This window comes from Phalacrocorax aristotelis, chromosome Z, assembly GCF_949628215.1.
Source record: "Phalacrocorax aristotelis chromosome Z, bGulAri2.1, whole genome shotgun sequence".
NCBI lineage: Eukaryota > Metazoa > Chordata > Aves > Suliformes > Phalacrocoracidae > Phalacrocorax > Phalacrocorax aristotelis.
The window spans coordinates 2,120,762-2,134,252 of NC_134311.1; the positions used below are offsets into that span (position 1 = coordinate 2,120,762).

The following is a 13,491-nucleotide window of genomic DNA, read 5'->3' on the forward strand; positions in this document are numbered from 1 at the left end:
TCAAAGGTAGTGCTATTTCAGTACAGACTTTATTGAAAATTGTCAGTTATGTGAGAAAATGTTTGTATTGCCTATAATGTGCTTTTCAGGAGTCTCTTGTTACACTCAATTAGGCTGATGCTGGTTCGTATTTTTTCCATGCGACACACTGTATAATGTATCTCTGTTTTTCTCGTGTTAATTCTCCTGTAGTCTTGGCAAGCAATATGATCAGCTGCTGTAGAGGCTGACATAAAATTAAGAACTTTGACTGGGCAGATCTTAGTAGCAAGTATTTTATTTACATAAATTTTTAGGATTGGGCTTTATCCATCTGATCATAAGGTGACATGAAGGTAGAATAAAGCAATGAATTGCTTACCCTTGTCCTGTAGTTACTGTTCTTTTATCAATAAACTATGTTGTAGCTATTACATTTTTCAGCTTCCACACTATTCTAATCAATGTTGTGTTTAACAGCAGAATTCCTCCTAAAAGGCCACCTAATCACAGTCTGGAAGACTTAGGAAGAGTCTGATACTTCCTGTGACTTAATGATTAGTCATGGTCTTTTCTGAGAGTGCTTATTTATCAAAGTTGGCCCAGAGAATTATAAAAGATGTTTTAAGGGAAGTCTTTTCTTACGCATTTTACATAATACTTGGAATGATAAGGAGATCCTAGAAGATGAGAAAAGTGCTGATGGTGTGTCAGTACTTGGCAGAACGGAGTGGTTCAATCCAGACAACAAATAGATTGTTTAGCTGACTGTTACAGCTGGGGTAAAATAAGGGGATCCTAATGGAAAATTCTGTTGATAATTAAATAACAGAATAAACTCTGTACAGATAATGAGTTTGCCTGATTACAGTTACTGCTTCAGTATAATAGATTTAAGATTTTGTAAAGCAAGTGCTTTAAGATAAAGCTCATTCAAACTTCGAGACTATTTAGTATCCATAAAAAAGCCACATCAGGAGGCACTTAGTCTTTATGAAGGAGTTTTAAGTAACGTCTTTAGGAGTGGTAGTCCTCTGTAAATACTGCTTAGGAGTGATCTTGGGAAATAATGTTAAATCATTACTAGTAACATTTGTTTTAAACTCAAGATCAATAAAAAGATAAACAGTAAAGAATTCATTTGGTATTATCCAGTTATTTGGCAAGTTAGGTCTACAGTCTAAAAAACTAAATTAAAAAAGCCGGTCAAGTTTTCAGAACTGAAACAAGGAAATTGGGAAAAACGAGGAACTTCCTGAGAAGCTGCCACTCCTGGTGGTGTTTCTCCTGTGGAGTTTGGCTTGTGTAATGCTGTCAGTTGGGATTTCAGAAATTGAAGGGGACAGAGAAACTGGAAAAAATTACTTTGAGTTAGAATCAAAATTTCATAAGAAAGAGACTCTGCTAAGCTTGTTTAGTTTACCAGAAGAAGGAGATAGGACTTGACTGTAACATCTAATGAAGTAAGGGAAAAACAGAGAATTTAACATACAAAGGTATAGTAATAAATAGTGAGTGAAGCCTGATGCCAGAGTAATTCAAGCTGGAGATAAAGTGGGAGAGACAGTGACTAGCCTTTCAGACCATCACAGCAAGCGATGGACCCTTTACCTCTTAACAACTTGAATTTGGGAGTGGATGCCTTTCTGGAAGAACTGCTGTGATTAAACAGAAGTTATTGGTCTCAGGGATTGGAGCTCAAGGAGATAAAAGGCCTCTGTTTAACAGGAGGTAATACTGACTGATTTTGTGGGCCTGTCTGGCCTGAAACTGTGAAACTTCCAAGCAAAAATAATGAATTTATGGTGATGCTGTTTTGTCAGATGAAGTTGCATCTCCAGCCTCTTTCTTCCTACTCATCTGCTGCTTTTATCTGCACCTTTGAGTTTGGCAGTACTTGAACTCTGCTCTATCACGCATTCTGCACCTACAGAATGTAAGACACTTCTTGGTAAGGATTCATTCAAACTGGTAGGAAATATAATGTTTTCCACAAAAGAGGGAAAGAATTTTACAAGGTTGTTTTAGAATGTTTGGTGAAGTTTCTTTAGCCCTTGTCTTGGAGTGGTTACTACTAGGACAGTGTGTTTAGGCTTGAGGCCTAATGAGAGCATTTGATACAGCTGTTCAACGTCAGTGAAGCAGTTCATGTAACAGGAAGAACTTAATTTTTTTCAAGGACTGTTTGGCTAACTTTGCTTAACAGCATGGCAAATGAAGCTATCAATATATATGGCAAAAGGATCCACAATAAAAAGAGAACAGTCGTTCCACCGTTTTTTTCGTTCTGAGGTTCAAATTGCAGGTGCAAATGAAACTGCCAGATTCACTGTCATATTTTCATCTGGTTTTGTGCAGAGTAATCTGTCACCTGTCACGCAGGGTGGAGGACTAGGCAAGGAGGAGTTGCCGAAGGTTTAACAAAGACGGGTGTAAAGCTGTGCACTGACAAAGCTATAACTCCCAACCAGCAGTGCAGGCTGCTGTATGTCTGGCTGGGATGTAGCTCTGCTGAAGGGAGCTGGAGGTGCCGTTGGACGGCAAGGTGAATAATGCCAGCACTGTGCCATGTGGCAGTGAAGGCAAACAGCGTCCTCCGTTTTGTTGGTAAGAGCGTACCTAGGGTGCTGTGTCTGGTTTGTCCCCTGATTTCAGGGGAGATGTTGAAAAATTGGAGAAGGTCCAGCAGGTGGCCACCAGGACGTTAGGATGTTAGAAGGATGATTAGCATGATAGAGAACTCAGCGTTTGGAGAAAGGTTCAAGGAAGTTTGTAGAGGAGAGAAGGCTTGGAGAGATTTCCCCAGTCATCCAATAACTAGAAGGTAGTTATGGAGGGCGAATGGGTTTTGTGTTCACAAGGATGCATGGAGAGGAGAAATTTCATCTGGGTATAAGAAAATCTGTTATTGGAGTAAGTTCCTCAAAGGCATGGTGGAATCTCCCTACCTGGGTATGTTGAAGACTCATCTTGGCAGCACCCTGGCTTACCTGATGTAGGGTCCTGTTAGGCTGAATGAAGTAAGGACCAACAGAAGGTTGGAGACCAGATAATTTCCAGAGATCTTTTCCAACCTAGACTGCTCTGTGATGCTGTGGTGAGAGCCATTCGGCAGTCTTGGCTCTGGGCAAATGCAGGAAGGTTGTAGATTAGGCAGTAGCAGAGCTATCTAAAGTCTGATTACAGTTACTGACTTAGGGAATTAATGGAATATTTTTAATGTAAATATTAGATTTTCAATTTTTAAAACTGAACCAGTAAATCTACTTGCCTTGTTTTTTTATCTTTGTTCTTTTTATTGTTTCTTAGAACAATAGTAGAAGATCTACCAATGTGAAAAAAACAATAGTAAAAGCAGGTCTACCAATGTGAAGAGTTAAAAATACAAGTGTGATGCAGTTAGAATTTTAAGATCAAGTCAATCTTAAATAATCAGCTAAAAGAATAATGTGTTTACAGTATTCGCATTGTTTATGCATATATTATTATGTGGTGCTGTTTTATGGCAGTCCAGCAGAAGCAAATCTGTGGACTGATGTGTTTCACATGGCTATTTGATTTGCCCACCAGATAGTTGGAACGAAGCAGTACTTCTTGGTTCAGCTGTTCAACTAGCGTGGCTGCCCCTCAGGTAGAGAGGGCAGAGCAAAGCCATTTGAGATACTGGAGAAGGGGAGAAATGGTGAAGTAGGAGAAATGGGTGGGCAGAGCTGTAAAGCAGATTTCTTGAGGCAGATGCTGCTGCGAAGAGGAGGTACATACATTATGGGAATTTGGGGTATTTTAGTCTAATTCTGATCTTGATGTCTTGGTGTCTTGATGATGAACTTATGTCTCAGTAGCCCTGCGTGCTGATATCCGTTACTCATGATTTGATTCTGCAGAGCATCCATCTGTTTTGGGTACTTCCATGTCATCGGAGTATCTGCATTAGATGCAGAGTAGTCAAGTGTGTGTGTGTGTGTGGTGTTTATTCTTTGCATGTGCATGTTCTGGAAGGCATTGGAGGAAACAGGTGTGTCACAGAAATCTGGGTGCACCTCTTACCTGTACCTAGTCTCTTCTTGTGCACCTCCTCAGCATGGCGTCTTCGGCAGAATTAGAAATATCTCGCTCTGTGTGAGGATCTGAGCTACCGACCTGGATTCACTGCATTTCGAGCCAATTTGTCTGTCTTCTTTTCAGGTGTCTTCAGTTAATGGCAGACAGCCCTCCTGAAAGTTGCACTACTCTTTAAGAGCAAAGGGGGAGAGAAAAAAAGTTATTTTAACGTACTAGACACATATGCATATGTCTAGGTTTTTTTAGCAGCTTTTGACGGTAGCCTAAGCAGAAATCATTTCCCAGGAGATTTCTGGTGTCTCTCTTTCTCTCTTCTTGTGAGGCTGTCCTGCAAATTACTTTAGTGTCTGTCCTAAGAGAAGGCTCTTTTAATAGTCTTTGAGTTTTTCTGTGTTCAGAGGCCTTTTTCTCTCCCAGCTGACCCATGGGATTGCTTAAGAGATGACATTAAAAACAGATGAAAAATTCTGGCTTTGTCCTGTAACTGCTTAGTATGTACAGAGATGTGGCTATTGAGAGTCAGTCTTCTCCATCCCATCTTTCAAGCCAGCATCCTGTTAAAACTAACAGTTTAGAACAATCATCTTAAAATCTTATCCAAAACATGTTTTTTATAAACTATCACAGAGCAATTTCAGGTATATTATGAAGTAATGTTGTGCCAAGTCCTTATGACTTATCCTCATGATGTACACTGACAGGAAAATCCAATTCTGTAATTAAAGAGTATTTCACACAACTGTTTTCCAAATAATTAACATTGCTTCAACATTTCTTTTTGTCCTCATCAGCTGAGGTGTAGCCCATGTGCTAACGGAACAGCACAATGCAAATCTAGCACTGAATATAGTATTATTACACGTTACATGGGCTTTTTCTGAAGCTTCAGTTGCAGGGTGTTAGTTCTTCCTAAACATTAATTCCTTGAATTTTCCCTAGCATCTGCTGTTTGCAGCGGATTCTTACTGGCCTTTTAGAGGGAGGTGATGGTGAAAGATATCTTGAAATTAATGTCCTGCTTATCAGTGTACGCTCCTCTTGGTTACTGAGATTAGGACAGCTAGGGAAGGTTCTTCTTAAAACAGGAATCCAGCGGGCCATAATTCTGAGCATTGAAGGAAACCATTCAGCCTGAATGCCCAGAAAATGGTAAATATACGAAAAGAGGTTATATGAGAACATTTTGGTTTTGAGGAGTTGAGTAGTCCATAAGAACAGCTGCAAATTCATCCTGTGAACACAGTTCTCCCAGGCAGCATTCTCCTGCCTTCACTGCAGGGTCGCTTTTTCTGTCCCCAGAGTTGCTTCCCTGATTCAATAGATAACTATCCATCTGCCTGAACAGATCTGCCTGTGGTTCTACATGCGCTTAATTATTGATATTCTGCATATTTGAGAGTATTGTACTATGAGTTGTTGTGGTTTAACCCCTCCAGGCAGCCAGGTCCCCCTGCCCAGCCACTCTGTCACTGCCCCCAGTGGGATGGGGGAGAGAATCAGAAGGGTAAAAGTGAGAAAACTCATTGGCTGAAATAAAGACAGTTTAACAGGTAAAGTAAAAGCCACACATGCAGGCAAAGCAAGACAAGGAATTGTAGGTGCTCAGCCATCCCCAGGAGAGCAGGGGTCCATCACGCCCAACGGTGACTGGGGAAGGCAAACGCCATCAGTCCCAGTGTCCCCCCTTCCTCCTTCTCCTCCAGCTTTATGTGCTGGCCGTGATGTCATATGGTGTGGGACATCCCTGGGGTCAGCAGGGGTCACTGCCCCAGCCGTGTCCCCCCCAGCCCCTTGTGCCCCCCAGCCCCTCGCTGGTGGGGTGGGGTGAGGGGCAGGAAAGGCCTCGGCTCTGTGCAAGCCCTGCTCAGCAACAAGAACATGCCTGTATCATCAGCACTGCTTCCAGCACTAATCCAAAACACAGCCCCGTACTAGCTACCGTGGAGAAAATTAACTCTACCCCAGACAAAAACAGTATGAGTATTCAAAGCTGTTGCTGCTACAGAGGACTTCTTGATGATCATATTGAACCTCATGTTTGGTTGATGGTCTTACCATCATGCTGTAAACCTCCCAGAGGCTGTGTTGAAGTTGTGCTGCCTCTTTTTGTATTATTTTGACCTATTTTGATCATGTGTACATGCATATGTTTATGAAGGTCATTTCCAGCATTTCAAGGAAGTTGAACAGAAATAATTAAAATTTCAGTGTGTGGAATTGTGTTGACTCTGCCTTGTGTAAACAACTGAGTTGCTGAGGTGGTTGAGACGCCAATGCATATCGCTCATAGTCCTCTGGTTGTTGAGCTTATGGGGTAAAAACACTGGAAAGTAGCTGCAGTACAAATAAATCAAACTTTAGTGTCAGCTGCAGTTGTGTGCTTTATCAGCAGGCTTCACCGCCATTTGGTAGCATGCAAGAGATACTAAGATTCTGGGACTTTGGGATCCTTGCCAGTGTCTTTGTGTTCCAGTCGTTAAAGATCCTCCTATTCTAGCATTTACTACTCCCCTCCTGTGCATCTCCCCTCTGGCTTTTTGCAGCTCTATGGAGCAGGCTCTAGGCAGGAGGGTAAATTTTGTGGAAATTCTGGTGAGTCTTAGTAAGTCTATATTAAACGTGTGCAAAAAGCAATTTTTACTGGAGGAGATCTGGGCAGGCTTTAAGGGTAATGGCAAGAGGCACACGCTGCTAAGCTGACCCTCTGGCTAAATTTCTGATGTCTGCAACACAGAGGTGCAGTAGCTGCTCATTAACATCAGCAGAACTGAGCAGAAGGTACTGCCTCTGAACCTGCTTCTTATACAAGAGGTAGACATTTTAGCTGAACTTTTTCAAAACCATTTAGTCTAAAGCAGACTGGGAATAATTGGCTTTCAGTGCTGAAGTTTGGCAAACCTGTAAGCAGTAGAAGATAGGGTCTTACAAGTGAAGGTAAGCGAAGTACAACCTTAATTGAAGTCAGTGTTACTGATGTCATCCATAGTGCCCTAGAAGCAGGAACAGATGAAATCTAATTAGACAGAAAATTCTGCTAAGATTAAAGGATGTATTTTTTGCTTTGTTGAGCCAATACAGAGAAAGGACTAGAGCCAAACTGTCACCCAAACTTCTCTTTGAAGAAAAACTGGTTCTTAGTCATCAGCCACATTGCACAGACCTAACCCGAGCTTGTTCCTGGCTTGCTTGGGATGTCAGTTTACAGAGGACAAGACTCTAATTCAACTGTATTCTAATAAAGCAGTGCAACACAAAGAAGCATTCTCATGGCTCCCATTCAGATTATGTCCAGATAAACTTGGTGGACTTGTCCTCTTTGAAAGTACGTGTGGGTTTTCTTCTTACGTTGCACTTGCAGAGGGTTAGCACTACAATTACGTGTAGCCTTTATTTGGAACATTTGTAGCATTGACATAACTTCAGGTGTTGCTAATGAAGAGCAAAATCATATAATATGGGGTTTTTTTTGCCACGTTTCTAGCTGCATTTGCACAATGAAGAATAATTGAAGTCTGTAGAAATCTGTGTATGTATACATTTGTTTCAGAGTGGGAATATATGATACGATGTCTAGTTTTATTTGAAGACCAGCACTGTTGTGCAATCACAAGCTCAGTGGTCCAAACTTCCAGTACCACTTTAGAAACAAGAACATGAAACATGGATGTATATTTCCTTAAGTGTGCCAGAGTCTGTTGGATTTGGTTGTTTTTGGTTTGTTTTTTAAAATGTAATTACTATTTGTGAATCCATGAGTTCTGTAGTTGCATTAATAGGGATATGGTGAAAACACAGCCTTGTTGTTTCACATGAGACCAAGAAACCAGAATATTTCTGCTGTCAAATTATTTTGAGTATTACTGGGCATTTAGTTGAAGAGGCACAGAATATGCATAAGATATTTTGTGATATCTCAAGTTTGCATGGGAAAGCAAGATACATGCAGATAAGTATGCGTTCTCTTGGCAATAAAGTTATTTACTGTAAATATTTCTTCAGGTGAAATAGTAACTTGTTTTTTAGGAAGTATGCTTGCTATAGCTAATGCAAAAAACAATCACACAAAATATGTTTTTAAAACAATCATCTAAGTAATTGTACAGAATAACACATTTAAAATAATCTATATTTATTGCGGGAAACTTGATGGTATTTGTGAGTTATGTGGAGTGGTCAGCTGAAGATCACTAGGGCTTAAGACTGATGCCTAGAATAAACTGCAATTCCTTCATCTGCCTATAAGCAACCATTCAGAGCGCTTTATAATTTTCCCACTGTTCATTTCTGCACCATCAGACTATGGTTGATTTGACACCTGTCTGTCAAGGAAAGGAAATCCAACCCTCTCATCTAACTTCTTCTATTTGTCAGTTAAACAAATAGCAGTGAGGGATTCAACAAAATGCTGTGCTCACACAAACAATGCATAAAAATACTCTGTGCTTGTTTCATCTTCATTTTAATACCAAGTCCTCCCTCCAGTGGCTGCTGGAACAGCTTTTTGCTTTGTCAAAAAGAACTGGAAATTCTCTCTCGCACAGCAGAAATCAGATTTATTTGTTTATTTTGGTGCTCCTAGCTTGGCAAGTGAACCCGTTAAGTTCTCTACTCTTCCCTCAGTGGCGGGGTCTTCATCTGTTAAAGGAAGAAGAAGGGTATCCATTGTAGAGGCAAGAATGCCAGGGATTCTTGGTCACTGCTTTTATTTATCTGAAGAGGGGATGGGGCTTATTTTATCAGGGTTAATCTGTTCAGATAAATTTTATGTTCCGTCCCTTGGGTAATAACAAGTCTTTGAGCACCTACATGTATTTTGTAACTGCATTCATTAACTTACCCATACCCAATTATGAATTTTCAGATCTTGTGTAGGGAGGACTACCTGATTTGTATGACTAGAAAAATTTTCACCTGGGCTATTACAAAACACTACCAATGTAATTTCCTAGCACTTCTGGTAATTTTAACTGTAGCAAGTAAGTTTCTTTTCTAAATGATATACAAGAGTGTACATGGTTTTGTGCTGCAAATGTACACGCTGATGATGGACAAGATTTTGTATTTGGTGATCTTTTGTTGGTGGACTATTTGGAATCATCTGAGAAAAGTCTACAATGCCATCCACGTGAGTGAATCAATGTTTCAGTCATTTTAATATTTACAATGAGTACCTTATACACTAGAAAATAAAAAAAAAAAGTCTCTGGATTTGCTGTTATTTTTGTTGATTACTTTTGCTACGCCTGCCAATGTGATTAAAATGTTAGCCAAAAGACGTACATTTTAACGGAATCATGTTGAGTTGCATCATAATTTAAAAAGCACACAATTTAAGCAGAGCTTCCTGGAGGAGTTGTGTCCTTTTAAAAGACTTTTGGCAGTGGGCTATTATTTCCCATCAGCTTAATATGAACAGCCTTCTGCAAAAGAACGTGTCAAAGTCTCTGCAGGTCCAACTTGTAGAGTGGATTATTGGACTGTCAAAGTTTTAGCTGGGACAGAGTTAATTTTCTCCAGTGCAGCTGGCCCAGTGCTGTGCTTTGGACTTACTATGAAAATAATGTTGGTAACTCACCGATGGTTTGGTTGTTGCTGGGCAGCGCTTGTACGAGTCAAGGGCTTTTCCAGCTTCCCAGACTCTGCTGGGAGCACAAGGAGCCGGGAGGGGAGGGGGCACAGCTAAGAAAGCAGATTCAAACTGGCCAAAGGGATATTCCATATCATGTAACGTCATGCCCAGTGTGTTAACTGGGGGCAGCTGGCCCGGGGAAGCAGCGATTGCGGCTTGGGGACGGGCAGCGTCGGTCGGTGGGTGGTGAGCGGTTGTATTGTGTGTGGTTTTTTTTTTCCTTTTTTCCTGGCTTCATTTCTCTGTTATAATGATGATAATAGTAATAATAACAATAATAATAATAACAACAACAACCACCACCACCATTATTACTGTTGATTTTTTAATTATCAAACTGTTCTTATCTCAACCCATGAGTTTTCTTACTTTGGCCCTTCCGATCATCTCCCCCATCCCACTGGGGTGGGGGCAGTGAGCGAGTGGCTGGTTGGTGCTTACTTGCTGTCTGGGGCTAAACTGCAACACGGACTTTCTGGAACCCCAACTTAAAATAAACACGAATCAACCCTCCCACCCTCTGCAGAACCCCCTCCTTAGGAAATAACTATCACTCCCTTAATTGGTGTATTTTTCCTTAACCTACAAGAAAATGCTTCATGTAACAGGTTTTCTCTAAAGACAGTAGAAAAATAGCCTTTATTATGCTTTATTTTTAATTTTTTTTTTCTGCTGACTTTACAGTGAAATACTGTTAGTTAAACAATTTTGGGGCCTTTCTTACAGGTCTATGTGTTAAGGAGCCAGTAGTACAGCGGCTGAATCCTATTACTCTTTGTTTGAAAGTTACAAATTGCTGCAGAGATACAGTTCATGCAAACTCATCCATGATAAAGTATATTGGGGAGCAGAATAAAACAAGTTCGTAATGACTGACAGATAAAACAAAGAACCAAAAAAGATGAAGGGAAAAAGAATTCACTGCACAGAAGTGTTTTTACTGAGAAGGATGCAGCGGTGATTGTGATGTGGTAGTTTGCTCCCTTGGTGTCAGATTCAAGATGAAAGAGATTGCAGATTTGAATGTCTGGGTTGCCTTCTGTGCAATAAGAGAAATTTGGAAACATATTTTGCGTGTAAATTCTCACCTTTAATATATTGAGGTTAGTTCTATAGCTGGACATTTATTCTATACATTTCAATGCTGGATGTATTGTAGAAATCACAGTGGTTCAGCATGTGTACTCCATGTGGCTTTACTAAAACAGAGCTATATAGTATAGTAAGAGCAACAAAGTGGAGTTAATTGATGAAGAAAATCCTCAAAAGAAAATCCTCAAAGATCATGGAAGTTCTGTTGATTATGTTTTTCCTGTATCTTCTGGTTTGGATTTACAAGCGTGGTGCTTTTCCAAAGGGCTTCTCATTTACTGATGTTACATTAGAATCGCAAAACAGAAGTATCAATTAGACAGGTGTCCTTTTAGGATTAGGGAGAAATTAGTGTTCATTCTGTGAACTTGAATCTTTGACCAAACTTGGTACTGGAGTGTGTGTTAGACTTTGTTGTAGAACTTCTTAATCCAGGATAGTGTGATGAGACTTCAAAGTATCCAGTATATCTTTTGAAGGAGAGGAAAAGTTAATTTAAATTTACCTTACATGTCGTAGGGGTTTATAATACTCAGGGAAGTTTTGCTTTCAGAATAGATTCTGGGTTTTTTGTGTTGTAAGCAGTAGCAAATGGGATCTACTGAAGTAGAAGGCAGTAAATTTGTTAATTTCCAACTCTTGTTGCTTTTCAGTTGCCCCTTGGAGGTTAATGCACATTTACATCACTATTTTCAATCTGTTGACACTTTGTGTAATGATGGCTCAGCTCCAGCAAGGAGGCCCAGATGAAAAAGAGAAGACTACTGCATTAAAGGGTATGAGTCTTTTTGCTTTCTTTTTACCTATATTGACATTTCATCAACAATTATTAAGGAAAGGAAAATAGTTTGATGTAACTGTGGGTTAGCGTCTGGGAACTGCAATACTGGAGGAGACTGTTAGTCCATCTATGCTAATGCTTTTTGTCTATTGGCGTGTCCATTATCAGTATTTTCATAAGATATATAAAAAATAATCATCTGTGGTAAGGAGTAACGGAATAAGATATCCATTACTTATTTAAATTTTCATAATTACTCTTTTAGGAAGTTGACTGGTGCTTTTGTGTTCTTACTTTCTGGGAGTTATAATTCAATTTTTATGCCACTTATGTTTTATAAAAATGCAACCATATTACAGCATTTAAAAATCACTTTGACTAGAATGTTAGCAGGGAAAACATTTTCAGGACATCGATTTTGTGTTGATTTCATAAATTTTTCTTTGTATTCTATGTTTAAAAAAGATAAACGGACATAAGTGACTTAGTGGAGTAATTTTCTTGAGGAAAAAATGTCAAAACTGCAGTAGGTATGTACAGAGTTGAATGTGTTACTAACATCTAATATTCACCCCCCCAGCTAGTCATGGGTTAGCGTCTTTCTCAGTTCCTCTCACAGGTAGAGCTCCTTGTAATTTTACTCTGCATGCTCAGAGAATAAGGTGCTTATTTGAGTAGGGGGCTTTTTCTAGTTAGGAGATGTGGTTTTCCTATTAGAATGAGATGGTTTGACCTTGTGGCATCAGTTTAGGACATTTTGCTGATTTTGCTAAGCTGGTATGTAAACAATACGGATCCTCAAGGATGTGTGTCAGTTGTTTTAAATTTGTGTCCTCCCTCCATTCCTTGAAGTTCCTCTAGAGTTAGTTATCTCAGTATGCTTTATCTTAAAGGTTGAAATAACCTTAAACAGTCTGTCATCGACTCCCGTGTAAAAATTGGGTTTCTACCAAAGTATTATCAGAAATACATGTTCTCCTATACAGTGATAGTGAATGGTATTTCTTCGGTTAAAGCTGTATTTGTGAAACACTCGGTGAAAACCTATGCACTGTTTTTTTCAAACTGTATATTAATTCTGTCAAATTAGTATGTTTTGATGAAATTACACTTCAAGTTTGAAAAAGTACAACTCCCATTATATACTTGGCCTTAATTTGATCTTCATTGAGGATTAGTGTCCACGAAATATTCCACATAATGAAAACTTTTTGTGAGGATGTTGTTTTCTTCATGCAGTCTAGTGAAATCCTGTTGAGCTGTAGAAGATCTGCAAATCACTCAGTTCTGGACTCCGTTAAATCAGTCCTTCGTTGACTTAGAGAGTCCAAGATCTTAGGTGAGAATGGTGGATCAGATATTGAAAGAATCTCAAAGTTTTAAGAACATTTTAGCTAATTTTAACTTGAAAAATGGCACAGGAAGAAAGTGGCCATGTTGGAGCACAGGCCAATTGCATTTGTTCTGAGTGACTCTGATGAAAGCTGTAAATTACAACAAGCTGTATATTCTGCTGAAAATCTTAATGTAGTTCACATAGGTATTGCCCTTGCTAGTCAGGAGATGAATATTTTATTATATAGTAAATGACACTTCTGTGTAAACACGTTTCCAAATAGGTCACAGTAAGAAAACTTAAAAACTGGTGAAATTAAATTCTAGAGGTGTGGTGTGACTGGAGTCCCTTCACCAAGGAGAGAAAGGCATGCTAAAGACTGTTTTGCTACCTTGATGTTGTGAAAGTACAGAGGAAGAAAGGGCACGCTTTTTACATAAAGCTGCTTTGACAAAGTTGTTTTTTTTCTCCTGTTATTTGGTTGAGGACCAAAGCGGGTCCCCCTGAACTTTCAAAGTACAATGCACAAGAACAAGCATGTAATTTCTTATGTCGATTGAAGGTCATGGGGCTTGCTATTAAACAGATTTCATGTAAAAGTGAGCTGTAGTT

At 39.5% G+C, this 13,491-nt stretch overlaps 1 protein-coding gene across 1 annotated transcript in view; it reads left to right on the forward strand.

Annotated features, from left to right (window-relative positions):
- Window positions 1-13,491, forward strand: part of ARB2A (ARB2 cotranscriptional regulator A) — a 275,407-nt gene that overhangs the window by 12,295 nt on the left and 249,621 nt on the right. The window contains exon 2 of the mRNA XM_075078204.1: window positions 11,416-11,538. Within this exon, the coding sequence (XP_074934305.1) occupies window positions 11,433-11,538 (106 nt within the window). The 5' untranslated portion in view covers window positions 11,416-11,432. The remainder of the gene's footprint in view (window positions 1-11,415; window positions 11,539-13,491) is intronic.